The following is a 20,909-nucleotide window of genomic DNA, read 5'->3' on the forward strand; positions in this document are numbered from 1 at the left end:
GACAATGTTCTCCACAAATACTGAAAAGTAATATACTGTGAGTCCCTTTGAAAATACTAGTAACATACAAATGGTGTACCCTAGTGTAGCATACTGTATGTATAATGCACTGGATAAAAATCACATTAACACGTTTTTTTTTTTGTTCCGATGACATATGATATTTTGTTTTCACAAAGTAAGACACCCAGGCCCTACTGAACATGTGAATTAAAGAATTCCTGTTTATGGCAATCCTTCTGGTAAAAGGATGGTAGTTCCTGCTCTCCGCTAGATGTATAGGATGCCTCCTGTCTATGGTGATGGTAGAACCGCCTCTGTCTACGTGTAGAGCATACCCCCTGTCTGTAGTGATGGTAGATTCTTCTCTCTGCTAGATGTAGAGGATACCCCGTCTATGGTGATGGTAAAACTGCATCTCCTCTAGGTGTAGAGGATGCCCCTTGTCTATGGTGATGGTAGAACCACCTCTCCTCTAGGTGTAGAGGATGTCCCCTGTCTATGGTGATGGTAGAACCTCCTCTCCTCTGGTGTAGAGGAGCCCCCCTGTCTATGGTGATGGTAGAACCGCCTCTCCACTAGGTGTAGAGGATGTCCCCTGTCTATGGTGATGGTAGAACCTCCTCTCCTCTAGGTGTAGAGGAGCCCCCCTGTCTATGGTGATGGTAGAACCACCTCTCCACTAGGTGTAGAGGATGCCCCCTGTCTCTGGTGATGGTAGAACCACCTCTCCTCTGGTGTAGAGGATGCCCCTTGTCTATGGTGATGGTAGAACCACCTCTCCTCTAGGTGTAGAGGATGTCTCCTGTCTATGGTGGTGGTAGAACCTCCTCTCGTCTAGGTGTAGAGGATGCCCCCTGACTCTGGTGATGGTAGAACCTCCTCTCCTCTAGGTGTAGGGGATGCCCCCTGTCTATGGTGATGGTAGAACCTCCTCTCCTCTAGGTGTAGGGGATGCCCCCTGTCTATGGTGATGGTAGAACCACCTCTCCTCTAGGTCTAGAGGATACCCCCTGTCTATGATGATGGTAGAACCTCCTCTCCTCGAGGTATGGAGGATGCCCCCTGTCTATGGTGATGGTAGAACCGCCTCTCCACTAGGTGTAGAGGATGCCCCCTGTCTCTGGTGATGGTAGAACCTCCTCTCCTCTGGTGTAGAGGATGCCCCTGTCTATGGTGATGGTAGAACCTCCTCTCCTCTAGGTGTAGAGGATTCCCCCTGTCTCTGGTGATGGTAGAACCTCCTCTCCACTAGGTGTAGAGGATTCCCCCTGTCTCTGGTGATGGTAGAACCTCCTCTCCTCTAGGTGTAGAGGATTCCCCCTGTCTCTGGTGATGGTAGAACCTCCTCTAGGTGTAGAGGATGCCCCTGTCTATGGTGATGGTAGAACCTCCTCTCCACTAGGTGTAGAGGATTCCCCCTGTCTCTGGTGATGGTAGAACCTCCTCTCCTCTAGGTGTAGAGGATGCCCCCTGTCTATGGTGATCGTAGAACCTCCTCCCCTATAGGTGTAAAGGATGCCCCCTGTCTATGGTGACGGTAGAACTGCCTCTTTTCTAGGTGTAGAGGATACCCGCTGTCTATGGTGATGGTAGAACCGCCTCTGTCTACGTGTAGAGCATACCCCCTGTCTGTAGTGATGGTAGATTCTTCTCTCTGCTAGATGTAGAGGTTACCCCGTCTATGGTGATGGTAAAACTGCATCTCCTCTAGGTGTAGAGGATGCCCCTTGTCTATGGTGATGGTAGAACCACCTCTCCTCTAGGTGTAGAGGATGTCCCCTGTCTATGGTGATGGTAGAACCTCCTCTCCTCTGGTGTAGAGGAGCCCCCCTGTCTATGGTGATGGTAGAACCGCCTCTCCACTAGGTGTAGAGGATGTCCCCTGTCTATGGTGATGGTAGAACCTCCTCTCCTCTAGGTGTAGAGGAGCCCCCCTGTCTATGGTGATGGTAGAACCGCCTCTCCACTAGGTGTAGAGGATGCCCCCTGTCTCTGGTGATGGTAGAACCTCCTCTCCTCTGGTGTAGAGGATGCCCCTTGTCTATGGTGATGGTAGAACCACCTCTCCTCTAGGTGTAGAGGATGTCTCCTGTCTATGGTGGTGGTAGAACCTCCTCTCGTCTAGGTGTAGAGGATGCCCCCTGACTCTGGTGATGGTAGAACCTCCTCTCCTCTAGGTGTTGGCGGTTGCCCCCTGTCTATGGTGATGGTAGAACCTCCTCTCCTCTAGGTGTAGGGGATGCCCCCTGTCTATGGTGATGGTAGAACCACCTCTCCTCTAGGTGTAGAGGATACCCCCTGTCTATGATGATGGTAGAACCTCCTCTCCTCGAGGTATGGAGGATGCCCCCTGTCTATGGTGATGGTAGAACCGCCTCTCCACTAGGTGTAGAGGATGCCCCCTGTCTCTGGTGATGGTAGAACCTCCTCTCCTCTGGTGTAGAGGATGCCCCTGTCTATGGTGATGGTAGAACCTCCTCTCCTCTAGGTGTAGAGGATTCCCCCTGTCTCTGGTGATGGTAGAACCTCCTCTCCACTAGGTGTAGAGGATTCCCCCTGTCTCTGGTGATGGTAGAACCTCCTCTCCTCTAGGTGTAGAGGATTCCCCCTGTCTCTGGTGATGGTAGAACCTCCTCTCCTCTAGGTGTAGAGGATGCCCCTGTCTATGGTGATGGTAGAACCCCCTCTCCTCTAGGTGTAAAGGATGCCCCCTGTCTATGGTGATGGTAGAACCACCTCTCCTCTATGTGTAGCGGATACCCCCTGTCTATGGTGACGGTAGAACTGCCTCTTTTCTAGGTGTAGAGGATACCCGCTGTCTATGGTGATGGTAGAACTGCCTCTCCTCTAGGTGTAGAGGATGTCCCTGTCTATGGTGATGGTAGAACTGCCTCTCCACTAGGTATAGAGGATGCCCCTGTCTGTGGTGATGGTAGAACCGCTTTTCCTCTAGGTGTAGAGGATGCCCCCTGTTTATGGTGATGGTAGTACTGGATCTCATCTAGGTGTAGAGGATGTCCCCTGTCCATGGTGATGGCAGAACCTCCCCTCCTCTAGGTATAGAGGATGTCCCCTGTCTATGGTGATGGTAGAACCGCCTCTCCTCTAGGTGCAGAGGATGTCCCCAGTCTATGGTGATGGTAAAACTGCCTCTCCTCTATGTGTAAGATGCCCCCTGTCTTTTGTGATGGTAAAATCTCCTCTCCTCTAGGTGCAGAGGATGACCCTGTCTATGGTGACAGTAGAACCGCCTCTCCTCTAGATGTAGACAATGCCCCCTTCTCCTAGTCACTGGCCTAGCTATAGAAAGGATCTTTGAAAAGATCCCTATGATACACTAATAATGACTTGTAATAATGCCCCCTCAATTCGCCTGTCACATATGATGTTTTTTCTTATTTACACACCACCTGAGACCAATAAAATAATCAATCTTGGACAACTCCTGTAACAATGCCCCACACAACCCCGCACAAACAGGGGCCAGTTCCCATAGATTTCTATTGCAAGGTCAGGGTGAGGTATGGTCCATATCTCACCGCAATGAGATTGTGCCAAGTGGCCATTTCCTAAGTAACCGTTTTGCACACAGGTTCGTGTGCATGATGCCTCGTGTAACCCCCATATTGTGACCCTTACTCTTAATAATTCACACTCTCATATGGTATCCACTTTTAATAATGTCCCCTTAATAATGCCACCTCTACAGTCAGGGCCGATTCTAGCATATTTGCTGCCTGAGGCGAATATTAAATTGCTGCCCCCCCCCCCCCCGCTCCCTGTTCAGTAAATCCAGAAAACTTTACTAACAATTAACATCCCCACAGACAGCTCCCTGACACTGTGTGACTGACTACAGGTTCTGAGAGACATTAGTGGCATCTAGTACCTTATAGATGACAATCTCTTCCATCAGGATGACTTTATTCCGGGTTCTCTAATCCATGACGTATCACTGCCGAATTCACGGCCGGATATCTTCAGCACCGTGCAGCATCTCCACCCGGCGTCCCTAAAAATACCACTGTCACTTACAGTATGAAGTCTCCTGGATAACAACACTGCGCTCCTAAATAATATATACCCCTCACAACACAACTGACCACACGCTCCACACATATAAAACATCCCTTCATTATATATATGTCTACTGGAATTATAGCATGCTAAGCACCAATCAATATACAACACCCCTAATTTATTAATACAGACATCCCCAAATTGAATCTGGCCCCGCATATAAATATATACAGCCCCCCCATGAAAAATGAGATCTGGCCCCTTATAAATGTACACAGCCTCCCCAGTGAAAAAAAGAAAATGTGGCTTCATATAAGTATACATAAAACACCCCCCCCCCTCCGTTACAGCAGAAATCGCCCCCTAATATATGTATGGCCACATTTGATTAATTGATTGGACAGTAAAAATAATAAAGCTTATACTTACCCCTCGCAGCAGAGTGCTCCCATGGCCCGCGGCTTCCGTCTCCCCGCGGCTCTTCTGGCAGCCGGAAAGGCGCTGTGTCGCTCCGAAGGTAAATCACACCTGTTTCTTAAAGAGACAGGTGCGATTTATCTGGAGGGCGATTTGGGCGCCGACGTGCGCCCAAATCGCCCACATTGGAGCGGCAAAATGCCGCTTTTAAAGAGGCCTGCATTCTGTCGCCCGAGGCGAGATTTTCATCTCGCCTCATGGCACATGCGGCCCTGTCTACAGTTGTTCCCTTACTGTAGAAAAAAACAGCCAATCCACATGATCAGTGACTAAACTATTGCTCCTTTCAATGTTGTGTTTATAGGGAATGCAATAATTGAATGTTATTAATGGGTTTCCCATCTCTTCTTACAGGTCTGCCGGTTATGATTGTAAGTGTGACCCTGGCCACATCCTTTAATAAGTATATGGCAGATGCTCACTGCTGGCTGAACGTCCATAGTGATATTATCTGGGCCTTTGTAGGACCTGTCCTCTTCATACTAACGGTATGTGTGTGCATCGCTCTGGATTTCCTTTAACAGCATTTACTCAGTATTCTTGTTAAAATGTTAAAGCATTAAAGAACTGCAGGAAATGAGGCAAATTGTTCAGTATTTTCATTTATATTTGACATGAAATATCTAAATTATAGCTGATCGGATTTATATTTGTTCTCTTTGTTCGTGGAGAACAAAACTTTTTTTTTTTTTCACTTTTACTGAAGAACATATGCGTTCCTGTTTTTTATAGAGTAAAATTGGAATGAAAAGTGCACAATGAAAGCAGACAGGCATTTGCCAAAAAAGAATAAGAAATCATCTGAATAAGAAATCATCTGCTCTTTCCATTTTGTACCTTGTTTTTGTCACTTGTTTTTTGTATTACTTTAAATTAAAGTGCACGCAGTGGGAGCAGTGGAGCAAATTTTGCCCCCTCCAGTAGATGATTCATGGCACTGTGCCATTCTAGTAATATCACAATGTAGTTCTTGACAATCCTCCTATTCATCTGTAGCAGAAAAAAGGGACCTGTGACCCTCAAGCTGCTTTTCCATTCTGTATCTAATAATGTTTATGACCACTGGCTATAGAGAGATAAATATGTGGAAACATGTAATGGATCCACTTTCTTCATTGACTTCATAGTAGCACAGCCTATTTTTTATGATATGTTCTCTTGTATATAATGCACACTTCACATTTTCCATCCCTGAGTAACGTAAAACAAATAGCGCTACCTGGATCAGGAATTTTTTAATATAGCTCCAGGCGGGGGTGGGGGGGGGGGGGATGTATAAAAGCAAAACTGTGCTATACAGACCTCTTTCTGATAATCAGTCAGTACAGCACCACTTCTCACCATCCACCTCAGTTTGTATAAAGAGGGTCAACATCAAGAGCCCCGCACCTGCTACAACCTGCAACTGCTGCTGAAGCAGGTGTGTGGCTGCTCCCTTGGGACTTATGAAAAAAAAACTTTTAATGATGATCAATAAATAATTTTACAGCAGATGAGATATGTAGTAGAAGGATACGTTAAAGTGGTATGCTTAAAAAAGGTTATCATTCTATATCAGCCAATATGTTGTGGGCGCTCTCATGGATCCCAATGTCTTTCATGACCCCTTTGAGGAATTTTCTCAAAATATTATTAGGAGCTATTATTTTAGCCGACCAAATAATTTGGTCCATGACTATGGACTAAACTGTATGAACAATCTCTACTGGATGGTTGTTCACTGTCAAGTATCTTGCATTCTATATGCGTAGCAACAACATCAGACTTACGCAGACATCTTGGGTATTGTCTGTCTTGTCTTAAGCTTGAGTCTGGGATTCGGGTGTGTCCCGTGAGAGAACGACATATTGCTGGGAACCGTGCACCCAATCTGGTAAATTGACACTCCTACCTCCTGGCCATAGCTCAGGAAGACACCCCTGGACAATAACAGCCATGACTGGTAGCTAGGGGCTTCAACTTGTCAGATTGGCTGCACAGTAACCAATTCGGCAATATGTCCGGGTTGTGTGGTACGCAACCGGAAGCCAAATCTGAACATTAAATTTGGATCTGCTCATCTCTCATGAAAACTAAACTAATTATCAGCGGATCAAAACTGCAATGTTTGGGTCTGTGCCAAACATTGCAAGTTCAGATCCCTGAAACTGAACTTCAGATTCGAAGTCCAGGTTCGCCGTTTGGCTAACCACCCTGCTTGCAACACCTGCCATTTACTCTAGGATCATTGCTCCTCGAAAGAGAGCAGCGATCTTCTGAAGGTCTTCCACTGAACTTGGCTGGACCCAAACCTGAGCTCATCCATACATTTGACCACACAATCAGAATATGTGCCAAATGTCTGAGCTGTGCTGTATGTATTTGGGACACCCCGCTTTGATGACCTATGCAAGAAATTTTCCCTACTGAATGCTCACAAGTTAGAAATATGTTTTTGGCAAGCCAGAAGCAGAGCTAGAACAATCCTCAATTTTACAGGTTAGGCCAAGTTCACACCTCCATTAGGTCTTCATTTTTTAGACAATTTTTGGAGTGGCTGAACACACAGAACAAGTGTAAGTCTTTCCATTACACCTTCCTTCTGTCTAGTCGCTGGAAAGACTTGCATCTGTTCTGTGTGTTCAACTACTCCTGGTTTTGGCTCAGAATAACTGAACTAAAGGAGATGTGAACTGGGACTTAGATTTGATGTATATAATTCTATGAATATAACATAACTTTAACTATTTTGTTTTGCCACAAACATGCCAATCTGCTTTCATACAAAGCCATACTTTGACGATGTAAAGAGGTTTTCAGATCAGAATGCAGTTCACATGCTTTTGTTCATTATAAATATACTTTATTGAATACATTGATGGCTGGAGTATTCTACAATCCAATGTATGTGAATGCACAAAGAGGAGGTCCAGTGATGTTGTCCTTGACTCTTAAGGACAGTTTACTGAGAAAGAATTCTATGGGTACCAAGACTTTTTATTTAATAGTGGCTTCTGGTATAAACTAGGTTATGTTATTACTGAGGGTCAAGTTGGATGTTTGGTCAGGAATCTTTTGAAGTACTGTATTCCCGTCAGCAGTGATACTTTTATGTGCGTCTGCTATTGTGCGTTGGCTTTAATTGATAGCTTTACACCCACACTAGAGGCTTTAATCGGACACATACCCTCGATGCTGACATCAGTAAACCAACTTCTGGAAAACACCTTTAACAGCATAAAGACTGGGATGAAAGTAAATGTAGGAGCAGGAGAGAATGAAGTGAAAAGCTTTCAGAATTTTTTTTTTATATTATTTTGTTTGGTTTACTATTATATTCACAAAACATTGACCTTTTAAATACATTTTCAGCTATAAGGAGGAAGAAGATCAAAGGCATTTTCAATCAAAAATATGTAATTTTCATCTTCATCACATAGATGAATGATTGTTTAAGCTCTTCTCACTTGTATTTGATATTTTACGTGGGCGTTCTTGAGTAGAAAAGCCTCATCATCTGGCATTCTCTGTTCTTATGCTCCGCTTTTATAACGTTCTATATAAGATGAGAACATTTTAAGTGCTGTGTAAAATAATTCCTGCTTTGTAAATTTAATGACATCTGTATATTTGGTGTATTAAAACTTATTACGTTTAACATATAACTTATAACTTTTATTATACCGCAATCACTTTAGTTGATTACTTTATACATTGTTTTTCCTTGTAGGTTAATACATTTGTCCTATTCCGGGTTGTGATGGTTACAATATCAAGTGCTCGCAGGCGTACCAAAATGTTGACCCCTAATTGTAGCACAGAGAAGCAAATTGGCATCCAAGTTTGGTGAGTTAGTGCAAGAGTCTTAGCATCCCCAATGTACTTTCGACCCCAAATTAGTTAACTGTGTTTTTTTTCTGTTTAAACTAAAATAACTGTAATAATATAATGGAGCACTGAGGCGTAACTTGAAGCCACTAGACCCTAATGCAAGATCTTTCCTGGGACCCCCAACTATAATATACATACTATAACAGTATAAAGGATGCCTTGGAGAGGGTTCAACGAAGAGCCACAAAAATAAGGCGTAAGGAGGGTCTCCGTTATGAGGAAAGATTTAAACAAGTAGATTTATTTAGTCTGGAAAAGAGACGACTACGAGGGGACATGATTAATTTATATAAATATATGAATGGTCCATACAAAAAATATGGTGGAAAGTTGTTTCAGATGAAATCAAATCAAAAGACAAGGGCGCACTGTCTCCGTCTGGAGAAATCAAGGTTTAATCACCGGAGGCGACAGGACTTTTTTACTATGAGAACTGTCAATCTGTGGAATAGCCTGCCTCAGGCGCTGGTCACAGCAGGGACAGCAGAGAGCTTCAAGAAGGGTCTAGATGCCTTTTTACACCTAAATAACATTTATAGTTATGTTAGATGGAATTGTTTCCACTAAATCCCTTCCTCATCCAATCCCTTCCCTTCCTTGGTTGAACTTGATGGACATGTGTCTTTTTTTCAACCGTGTAAACTATGATGCTATGAATTTATAGCTCTATTCTCTTCATGTATGCATTTACTTGGTGCACAGAGGGAAACCTTGAATTGACTTTAGGCAATTGGGTAATTTTCTTTAGGTCGTCCATTAGCTAAAAAAAATAAGGTTTACTAATGCAAAAGTTGACCTGCTGATATGTTTCTGACAGTATCCTTAGTCTTTGTTAATAGTTTGAATAGACCCTTTCCAGCTTTTACCAGCTCTTAAAGGGACTGATGTTACTGTCATTACATAGGGCCTATTTTTTTAAAGATAATGTTAAAGAAATCTTGACTTTTTTTCATTTTTTGGCAGCCAGATGATTCATCTTTCTCAAAAGTAGAATTATAGTAGATGCCTTTGCAGGACACTGTAAACGTATTGCTTAGGCAACATCCCATATGGTACTGATGGCAAACCTTTGCAAGACCAAGGGCCGAAACTGAGACCCAAAAGCCACTTAATTATGGCAAAGTGCCAACATGGCAATTTAAAATGCTACTTATTTCTAAATTATGGCTCCCTGCTATTTCACAGCTTCAAAAAATATTGGCATCTGAGGACACCAAAACCAGATGTGTTGCTTTAAAATTATGGTGAGCACATCCTGGGCTGCTTGGGACTGCAGAGGGAAACCTTGAGTGCCAACAGAGAGCTCTGAGTGCAACCTCTGGCACCTGTGCCATAGGTTAGCCACCACTGCCATAGGGGATACAGGGTGAGGTGTAATAGGCTGGTCAGTGTACAGGGGGAACATGCGAGATGCTTTAAATGTAGTCAGGACATGTGTGTGCCTTGTAACACTACTAGTTTCAGAACACATTAGCTACCTGGCAACATTAGTAGATGGTAAAAAACGCAAAAGGCAGTAGGGGAGGTAAATGCCAATGTCAGAATTACAGCCATAAATAAGGGAATTATATGCTTTAAATGATCTGCAAAATTCTTTAACAAAATCTTATACCAAGCAATGAAATCACAGAGTAGATGAGCTGTGATATCTATTGTCAGTAGTGATGTAATGATGGGTCAGTGTTATCTATATATAGGACATTGTACAGGGAGGAGGAGATAAGCTGTGACATCATCTATTGTCAGTAGTGATGTAATGATGGATCAGTGTTATCTATATAGAGATCATTGTACAGGGAGGAGGAGATAAGCTGTGACATCATCTATTGTCAGTAGTGATGTAATGATGGGTCAGTGTTATCTATATATAGGACATTGTATAGGGAGGGGGAGGAGATAAGCTGTGATATCTATTGTCAGTAGTGATGTAATGATGGGTCAGTGTTATCTATATAGAGGTCATTTTACAGGGAGGGGGAGGAGAAAAGCTGTGACATCATCTATTGTCAGTAGTGATGTAATGATGGGTCAGTGTTATCTATATAGAGGTCATTGTACAGGGAGGAGGAGGAGATAAGCTGTGACATCATCTATTGTCAGTAGTGATGTAATGATGGGTCAGTGTTTTCTATATAGAGGTCATTGTACAGGGAGGGGGAGGAGATAAGCTGTGACATCATCTATTGTCAGTAGTGATGTAATGATGGGTCAGTGTTTTCTATATAGAGGTCATTGTACAGGGAGGGGGAGGAGATAAGCTGTGACATCATCTATTGTCAGTAGTGATGTAATGATGGGTCAGTGTTATCTATATAGAGGTCATTTTACAGGGAGGAGGAGATAAGCTGTGACATCATCTATTGTCAGCAGTGATGTAATGATGGGTCAGTGTTTTCTATATAGAGGTCATTGTACAGGGAGGGAGAGGAGATAAGCTGTGGCATCATCTATTATCAGTAGTGATGTAATGATGGGTCAGTGTTATCTATATAGAGGTCATTGTACAGGGAGGAGGAGATAAGCTGTGACATCATCTATTGTCAGTAGTGATGTAATGATGGATCAGTGTTTTCTATATAGAGGTCATTGTACAGGGAGGGGGAGGAGATAAGCTGTGACATCATCTATTGTCAGTAGTGATGTAATGATGGGTCAGTACTATCTATATAGAGGTCATTGTACAGGGAGGGAGAGGAGATAAGCTGTGACATCATCTATTGTCAGTAGTGATGTAATGATGGGTCAGTGTTATCTATATAGAGGTCATTGTACAGGGAGGGGGAGGAGATAAGCTGTGACATCATGTATTGTCAGTAGTGATGTAATGATGGGTCAGTGTTATCTATATAGAGGTCATTGTACAGGGAGGAGGAGGAGATAAGCTGTTGCATCATCTATTGTCAGTAGTGATGTAATGATGGGTCAGTGTTCTCTATATAGAGGTCATTGTACAGGGAGGAGGAGGAGGAGATAAGCTGTGACATCATCTATTATCAGTAGTGATGTAATGATGGGTCAGTGTTATCTATATAGAGGTCATTGTACAGGGAGGAGGAGATAAGCTGTGATATCATCTATTGTCAGTAGTGATGTAATGATGGGTCAGTGTTATCTATATAGAGGTCATTGTACAGGGAGGGGGAGGAGAAAAGCTGTGACATCATCTATTGTCAGTAGTGATGTAATGATGGGTCAGTGTTATCTATATAGAGGTCATTGTACATGGAGGAGGGGATAAGCTGTGACATCATCTATTGTCAGTAGTGATGTAATGATGGATCAGTGTTATCTATATAGAGGTCATTGTACAGGGAGGAGGAGGGGATAAGCTATGACATCATCTATTGTCAGTAGTGATGTAATGATGGGTCAGTGTTATCTATATAGAGGTCATTGTACAGGGAGGGGGAGGAGATAAGCTGTGACATCATCTATTGTCAGTAGTGATGTAATGATGGGTCAGTGTTATCTATATAGAGGTCATTGTACAGGGAGGGGGAGGAGATAAGCTGTGACATCATCTATTGTCAGTAGTGATGTAATGATGGGTCAGTGTTATCTATATAAAGGTCATTGTACAGGGAGGGGGAGGAGATAATCTGTGACATCATCTATTGTCAGTTGTGATGTAATGATGGGTCAGTGTTATCTATGTAGAGGTCATTGTACAGGGAGGAGGAGGAGGAGATAAGCTGTGACATCATCTATTGTCAGTAGTGATGTAATGGTGGGTCAGTGTTATCTATATAGAGGTCATTGTACAGGGAGGGGGAGGAGATAAGTTTCCTAGTTTCCCTCTTTTCCCTTTCCCTTTCCGTTCTCGTTTTCTTTTTTGAAACCCATGTGTTTATGCATACTTACCTGACCAGTCATGCCTTGGGTCTCTTAATTTTGGTGGTGCTCCTACTATTACCAAGGGTTTCCTGTGTCTTTGCCTATACTCGGCGTGCTACATACGCACATGAAACGGACGTTTTTGTTGTTGTGATTTGCATCTCCCTGTGTGTTCCATATTGAGAAAGAAGAAGTCCAGTTTTCTAGTAATTGCCTTTGACTTCTTCTTTCTTTCACTGTAATCTAATGATGGTGTTTTTTTTATTAAAGTATTATCCATACAATTTATCTGACTTGTGTATAACGTATATATTATTTTTAATTTTATGAATTTGTTTTATATGTATAGTAATTTATGTTATTTCTTTACAGGGCCACTGCAAAGCCGATTATTGTGCTTCTTCCTGTTCTTGGATTGACTTGGCTTTGTGGGGTTTTGGTGCACATAAGTGTACTCTGGGCATATATTTTTATATTCCTAAATGCATTCCAGGTATGAAGTGTCTGGTTTATGAAGTAAAATACTAATAATGATTTCTTAAGTATAACAAACAGGCCTTCCTATTACTGCAGGGCAAAATAAGAATATATCTATAAGGCTAAAGAAGACTGCATAAGATAAAGGAGTCCTTGAAAAAATATTTGTATTGATTTGATAAAGCAATAAAACAATGATCAATTTGAAAATTATTATAATATTATTAAAAAAAAAATCTACAAATGACAAAATATGGAAATTCAATAATAGATAATACATTGTGGTTGTTGCACTGCCCACACAAAATACAACGAATTGTAACTACTTCTGTTACTTTTTATATAAAACATTCCTTTGTGTTTCTAAAGCAGATTCTTAGCTTGTAACCAGAGATGAGTAGACCCGAACATTAAGTGTCCGGCACAGATTGACGAATTGGTAGTCAGTCTGGCAAATTGATGCCCCTAGCTACTAGCCATCGCTGTGATTGGTGACCCCTCCTCTCTCCATAGCGATACATGGCACGGGGTGCCGACACACGGGGAAAGATAGGACATGTCCTATCTTTTCCCCGTGCATGGAGTAGTACGGTGCCACTCGTGTGCTGCACCATATTGCTCCGTGCACCCTTTGGAAAGCCTGCCATACGCCCCCCTATGATCCTGTGAATATAGGCTCGGGCCCCATCTATAATATGACTATTGTATGACTCACAGACATTTTATATTGCAGGCACATTTAATTTTAAGTTATAGACTAACTTTTATATAAAAAGTAATCAAAGTAGTTCTAGTTAGTTCTATTTTGCCCCGCAGCAACCACAATGTATTGTATATAAATCAATTTCCATATTGGGGCAGATTTACTTACCTGGTCCATTCGCGATCCAGCGGCGCGTTCTCTTCGGTGGATTCGGATCCGGCGGGGATTCACTAAGGTAGTTCCTCCGACGTCCACCAGGTGGCGCTGCTGCGCTGAAGTTCCCCGAGGCTCGTCGGAATGCACGGAAGTTCACCGGCCTATTCCTAGTGAAGGTTAGCGCGAGTCCCGCAACACTTTTTTTTTTTCAAATGCGGCGCTTTTTCCGAATCGGTTGGGTTTTCGTTCGGCCACGCCCCCCGATATCCGTCACGTGCATGCCAGCGCCGATGCGCCACAATCTGATCGGGTGCGCTCAAATCCCGGGGCAATACAGGGAAAATCGGCGCAAATCGGAAATATTCGGGTAACACGTCGGGTAAATGACCCCCATAGTGTTTTATGTAGATGCTATTACAGGCGGTCCCCTACTTAAGGACACCTGACTTACAGACAAACCCTAGTTAAAGACGGACTCCTCTGCCCACTGTGACCTCTAGTGAAGCTCTCTGTAGGGGCGTAACTTAAGGGGGTGCAGAGGTTGCGGTCGCACCCGGGTCCAAGAGGTTTAGGGGGCCATTATGGCGTTACTTTCCCATATGAGAAGACCATACATTATAGTGGGGGGCCTGGCACAGACCTTGCACTGGGGCCCATCAGCTTCTAGTTACGCCACTGGCTCTCTGGATGCTTTACTATAGTCCCAAACTGCAATGATGAGCTGTAAAGTGTCTATAATGAAGCTTTTTTGATAATCCTTGGTCCCATTACAGAAAAAAAATAAAAATTGGAGCAAAAAAACCCCAATTTTGTCTAGAACTACAATTATAAAATATACAGTTTTGACTTACATACAAATTCAACTTAAGAACAAACCAATGGACCCTATCTTGTACGTAACCCGGGGACTGCCTGTAGTTTTAAATATTTAATTTGATCATTGTTTTATCAAATACAATATTTTTTTCAAGGACTTCTGGAATCTTTGCTATCATGTTTACATCTACATTTTCTTTACCCCTCTGAATGTCAGGGGATTCTCATCAGATTCTCGAAGCCCTTGTTAATTAAAAGTTGTTGACAGACTGCGAGTGAACCTCCAGCCCATCTTAACTGTTACATATCTATAAGGCTATGTACACATCCTTGCTGATTTCTCCATTTAACCCTTTAATGTCTGTGCACATATCACTTCCTGCATTCCGAAAGCCATATTTATTTTATTTTTTTCCATTTACATAAATTTTTATCTCCAGGACAACTTGAGCTTTCCTAGCAGATAAATGGCAAATGAAAAGCTAAGTTGGCCGTCTTAGTATATTATGATGTTTACTGCATTAAATAACTAATTTTAGATTTAGTTTGTCCCAGCTCTCATGGCTACCTACACCTCTCCTGCATGTCCAAATAAAGGCAAGAATGTGAGACTTCTGTGTGGAGTAACTTTACTGGCCCACATAGTATGGTATCATGACCTTGACCCTATCCAACACCTGAACTAAAAAGGAGATTTTAAAGCAGTCCCTGTTTTTCACACCATAACGTTTTTAAAGGGATGTCGACTTTGGTGCGCTGGAGTCACAATTTATGAAGCAAGGTGTTTTTCCATTAAAGGGGTTTTCCCAGGAAGGAAATTTGGCCCTGTCCACGGGATAGGGCCTAACTTGCTGATCAGTGGGGGTCTCAGTGCTGTGACCCACACAGATCACAAAAACAAGGGGTCCGTCGTCAGACCCCTTGTCGCTCCATCAGATTAATAAAGCAGCAGCCGCGCATGACCGTTCTGTTCTATTAATCTCTATGGAGCTCAAGGACATTGCCGAGTGCCGCGCTCACCGATCTCCATCAGCTCCATAGAGATTAATGAAGCAGGATGGTCATGCACGGTTGTCTGCTCCATTAATCTGACGGATTGTTTTCGCGATCTGCGGGGGTCTCAGTGCGACTCCCACGGATGAGCAAGTTAGACCCTATCCCGTGGGTAGGGCCTAACTTTCCTTCATGGGAAAACCCCTTTAAATAAAGTCTATGCAGGTAACCTATAGCTCTGCAAGGCAGCTATGGGGAGACTTCTAGAAATATATACAGAGCAGATAATTTGCACAGAAAATTGGACCTAAAATTAAAATACTCCTAAAAGGTGGACATTCCCTTTGAAGTTAGAGAGTGTACCTGAGATGGTTTATTTTCTGAAAAAAGGTTGATTTTTCGCGTCAACTTGATAACGATATTTAGCAGCTGTGATGTTCCACCATCCCCTTAGTGTCCTTGGCGGCTATCCCATAACGGAGCAGTGTGGGAGTAGCCAGCGTTATTTTTTGAGGGAAGGGGAGTTTATGGCTCTTCTGAATCTTCTCCTGCATGTTGACTAGAAAGGGCTGTGTACAGAGTTGATGAGATGCATTGCTTTCTGAGGTACTGATGATTTATTTGACAGGTATGGAAAAACATGTAGTGTAAATCAGGAGAGAAGAGAGACCGTTTTCCTCTGAGAATGTGATTAAATTGAAGTCCATGGCCCTGTCGTGACCTAAGGTCTCTGTCTGCAGTCTTACTCACTAACTAATATGTTCTATCCCAAACAACTCTATGAGTAATAATATCAAATATTTCATTTACCTTCAATTACCCTGAGCTAGTTTTGTTCAACACTGTACAGTAAGAAGGTTTTGCATATTATTTTTATTCTATTTTATTATTTGGTTTATTTGATATTGTTCTAATCAGTGCTTTATACAGTGCATTTTAGAGAAGAAATGGAGCAAATTTTGTGTTGAATGCACAAAAATCCTCCTTTATCACAAAAGAACTTTGCCTATCCTGATCTTGTCATGTTGACTGATCTAATGTTTGCCAGTTCTTTCGGTGTCACTGGAACCATTGAATTCGGCTACCAATAAAAACTGGATCTAATCTTAGTGGCGTTTTTCCAAACAGGCATTAACAGGTCCGTCAAAGACCTCCTTCAGACACAAAGGGGCTAAGAGTCCGCGGAGCGCATAATTGCGCATAATTGCCTGGGGATTTTGGCGCACGTGATCGGATTTTGAAGCATCGGCGCCAGCTTGCATGCGACAGAAATCAGGGGCCAGGCCACCAGACAACGCGCAGGATTTAACATTTAGAAATTTGTCACAAGACACGCACTTGCAACCACCGGGAAGAAGCAGGTGAACTTTGGCGGACCTCGGATGCAGAAACTCGGGCGCACAATCGTAGTGAATCGCTGCAGACCCAAATCCTCGTTGGACAACGCTCCGCGGGATCGCAGCAGGACCGGGTAAGTAAATCTGCCCCAAAGTTTCTGTGAAAAATATAACTGAAAGGCGCTGCCTTTCTACACGTGGGGCAGATGCCGCTTGCATTACCCTATAGCTCCACATGCTGCTATGTGCAGCCTTTCCATTATATTGTTTACAGCAACCTTGTGTCTGAAGAAGGTTCGTTACGCATCAAAACGTCACTGTTAAACTGGTGTTTGGAAAATCTCCAATAAAAAAACTATCAAGCATTTATACAGTGTGACTGGAATCCATTTTATTTATAGATAAAGGGAATTGAGACGAACGAAATTCTATATATGTTTATAATCCTAAAGTGGAAACCTGGTGGTTCCAAACAGCAAAGTCATGATCAGCATATGAGGAGTTAATCCTTTCAGGACTTTTTCATTTTTCTGTAATGTTTTTTACTCCCCTCATTTCAAACAGGATGTATATGAGCTTGTTACCTGTGGGACAAATTGTACTTTTTTGTGGCACAATTTACTATTCCGTGCAAGGTACTGGAAAGTTGGGGGAAAAAAGTGCCAAAGCGTGCCTTCACTGTACACCTAAAATGACATCTTTTCTTTATTCTTTGGGTCGCTACGATCAAAGGGATCCTAAATTTATGTAGGTTTTATCAGGTTTTAGTAAATTTCTTTTAAAAATTATAATCTTTTGTAAAAAAAAAAAAAAAAAAAATTTCCAAAATCTAAGACCAATAACTTTTTTTTATACTTCAGTGTACAGAACTGTGTGGTGTAATTTTTGCAGTATGTATTCGCTTTTTAAGTTATAACAATTTTCTAAATACCCGTTTGATCATTTTTAAAATTTAAATATTTATGGATAGAAGAAAGGTTGAAAAACTGGCGATTTAGACATTTAGGCACTATTTTCCGTTACAGTGTTCATGATAATACCTAACATTGCTGATTTTTACAGTTTACTTATTTTTATATGTTTAATCGCCAAACTTTTTGATTTTACTTTTTTTTTATTTTAGTGTTTGGATTTATTTTACAATTTTTTTTTTTTTACTATTACTTCAGACCCTCCAAGGGCACTTTATTGCTGGAGGGTCTGATTGCTCATACTCAAGACTGCAATACTTCTGTATATTTCTATATTGCGGTATAAAGTAATTTCACTGTTCTCTAATCCATGGCAGGCCTACAAGTCTCTATGACAACTGTAGGATGCCATGGCAAGAGAGGACGCTGTTTGGTCATCCAAGATGGCGGCATTCACTGGCACCTTTGTTAGGTGGTATGATTGGGTTCAACTCCCCTCACCCCTTGATTATGTGTCACCCCCCCAACAGCTCTGTGCCCCGGCACTTGCCCAGGTATGCCCAGTGCTGGTGCTGGCCCTGCTCATCCACATTTTAGGGACCAGGTTAACACACGTGGAGTTATTTTCATCTGTTTTCCCAACATTGCATCACAAACTGTACTACATTGTGTTCTACAAGCACAAACAAAGGTAGGGCAAAGGCTATTAACCATAAAATACAAAAAAACTACTTAAACTCTTGTTCTCTGAATAAACTGCAATTTATTTCTGTTTTTATAATGGCTTATCTAGAGGTCAAAATGTGTATTTGAGTTTACAACTAAAATTAAAGCACTTAGTTAGATAGTTCAGTTCTCATCCTTTCTTTTCACTACTCAGTCACACGTGGCAACTGTGAAGTTTATCCTAAGGCAAAGACATGTCGACAGAGCAGCACTTTACTATTGACGTGGAAGAAACATTTATATAAAAAGAGTGGGTAGATGGAATAAGCACAGGGAAAGTGCACGCTGAGATTATTTTTTATAAAAAGTCTACCTGCTCCCAAATTACAGCAAGTAGAGCAGTACAGTGGAAATGGAAAATCTAGCCCTCTAAGATGGGTGTAGAGGCAACACTCCCAAGCAGTGATGGGTCGTTAACGAACAAGCCGACTTTTTCATGTGAGCGACAGAAGTCGGCTCCGTGCAGTGAGCTGGTGGCTCACTTAACCCCTCCCTAAACAGGTAACCACGCCCCCATTAATCTGACAACTATGGTTATCAAAGTAGTGTGGAGAGGGCTGACTGGCTGACTGAGGCCCACTGTTATACATTTAATAGAGAGCCATTCAGGAGACAGAAGAGCCGGCTCTTTTTAGTGAGCAGAACCTAATGATCCAACTCACTAAGAAGAGACAGACTTCCTATCACTAGTGTATTTGCCCATGAAGACAATTTTTTGAAGAAAATATGCAAGTAAGTTTTCCAGGATTGGATAAAGAAAACATTGCCTCTTTTAGCTACCTTGTAAGGCAGCTCAATTTACATCATGCATGACTTTCAGGAAGCCTAATGACATGATGCAGGATTAAAGCCAAATCAGTGTAACTATTTCTTAGGGAACAGATTACCAACTGTAGACAGCTCTGTTGCGATGTGGTTGCATCTCCTCAGTAAAGTGTGGGAAACTAATTTGAGTCGGAGGCTTTTGACTAGGGTTGGGATGAAAGAGTTAAACTTAGAGATTTTGTTAATTATTTGCATATTTTCCCAGAATCCTGTAGTGGGGCATCAATGGCTTTAAGTCTCTACACGCCTACAAGATGTTTTTCAATAGCTCTGGAATAATTATTGAACTATACCAAACTTTAATGCTAAAATCCCATAAGCTCTAAACATGTCGAAAATGTGGCTGTAATTAATTATGGGTTATGAGGCATTTTTTCCCCAGAGGAAATCACCTTTGCCTCATAAGTTAATGTAAATCAAATATTTCAATTTCTGGCCTACAAATCTGTGATCAGCACTCTCTGATTATCCTGGGGTATCAAGCACCAAGGGTTTCAGAGTTGGGGAACTAAGAAAATTGCTATTAGACCATTGGACCAACATGTCATAATGGTGTTTTATATTGTTGGATTTAATAATTTATGCTAGGAAATGTGGAGGGCAAATATTCTCCTTAGGAATCCCATGGAAGAAGATATGACATAAATATGAAATATTTCCCAACTTTACAGATTAATTCAGGTGTAGTCACGCCCCTCTCACATGACCAACAGGTTGGATTAGGTGGTTTTTTAAAAACAATTTGTAGCTTACAATTCCAGGCGATTATACAACAATTCCCTGCAATTGGGAGCCAAAGCACATGAAGGTTCATTTTAGAGATAGTTGTGGGTCCCAATGGCAGGATTTGGCCTGATCATGAGAAGTTGGCAAATGTATGGGGTGTCAGCAGGTATTCTATCCATTACCCATTATGCAAATGCAGTGGCTCATCTGCTTAAGGTTGTGTTCACACATTCCGTATTTCAGATGCAGTTTTTGAGGTCAAAAGCAGGTGTGCGTCATTATGGCTGAGAACATATCATTGAAGAGAAGCTGCTCCTCCTCTTTTTTTTTTCTATTACTCCACTCCAGGTTTGGGGATCGAAAACTACATCTGAAAAACTGAACCAGTAGGAATTGTATCTGAAAATCTAATTCACATCAAAGGGTCATTGACACTGGCAGGTTCAGTCTTTGCATTGGCTGTACTGAGTGGAATAATTAATAATGAGGGGCAATTAGAGGAGACAAAAACAGTTTGATATGAATTAAGCAATTCTGTAAAAGAAAAAAAATGTATATATAACCAACAAAAAACAAACCTAAATCTATTCTTTCTTCCAGGGGCTGTACATTTTCATGATTTATGCCATTTATAACAGTGAGGTAAGATAATCACTTAACAATAAAAATGGGTTTTCAATTAAATGGTTTTTATTTTAGATTAACCCCCTAAGCCATTTTGCAGCTTCAGGACCAAGCTTGTTTTTTTTTTAATCTGCCTTTAGTCACTGTACTTGGTTATATCTTTAGAACATATGATGATTTCAGATCAGCTTTTTTATTATTACATATTGTACTTCATGTTATTGATATGTATTGGCTGATATGTTTAGCTTTTTCTTTATTACAAAAATTGTAAATTTGGTGAACATTTAGAAAAAACCTGCAGATTGCAGGCATTTTGATTTCTAAAAGTTATGCTGAACATCCCTAATTTGTTACAAATTAACATTTATCATTTGTCTTCTTTATGTTGGCATCATTTTTTAATGTTGT

At 41.8% G+C, this 20,909-nt stretch overlaps 1 protein-coding gene across 1 annotated transcript in view; it reads left to right on the forward strand.

Annotated features, from left to right (window-relative positions):
• Nucleotides 1–20,909, forward strand: part of ADGRD2 (adhesion G protein-coupled receptor D2) — a 139,472-nt gene that overhangs the window by 68,103 nt on the left and 50,460 nt on the right. Inside the window, exons 18-21 of the mRNA XM_072123703.1 lie at nt 4,855–4,988; nt 8,210–8,325; nt 12,577–12,697; nt 20,475–20,516. Coding sequence (XP_071979804.1) covers nt 4,855–4,988; nt 8,210–8,325; nt 12,577–12,697; nt 20,475–20,516 — 413 coding nt within the window. The remainder of the gene's footprint in view (nt 1–4,854; nt 4,989–8,209; nt 8,326–12,576; nt 12,698–20,474; nt 20,517–20,909) is intronic.

This window comes from Engystomops pustulosus, chromosome 9, assembly GCF_040894005.1.
Source record: "Engystomops pustulosus chromosome 9, aEngPut4.maternal, whole genome shotgun sequence".
NCBI lineage: Eukaryota > Metazoa > Chordata > Amphibia > Anura > Leptodactylidae > Engystomops > Engystomops pustulosus.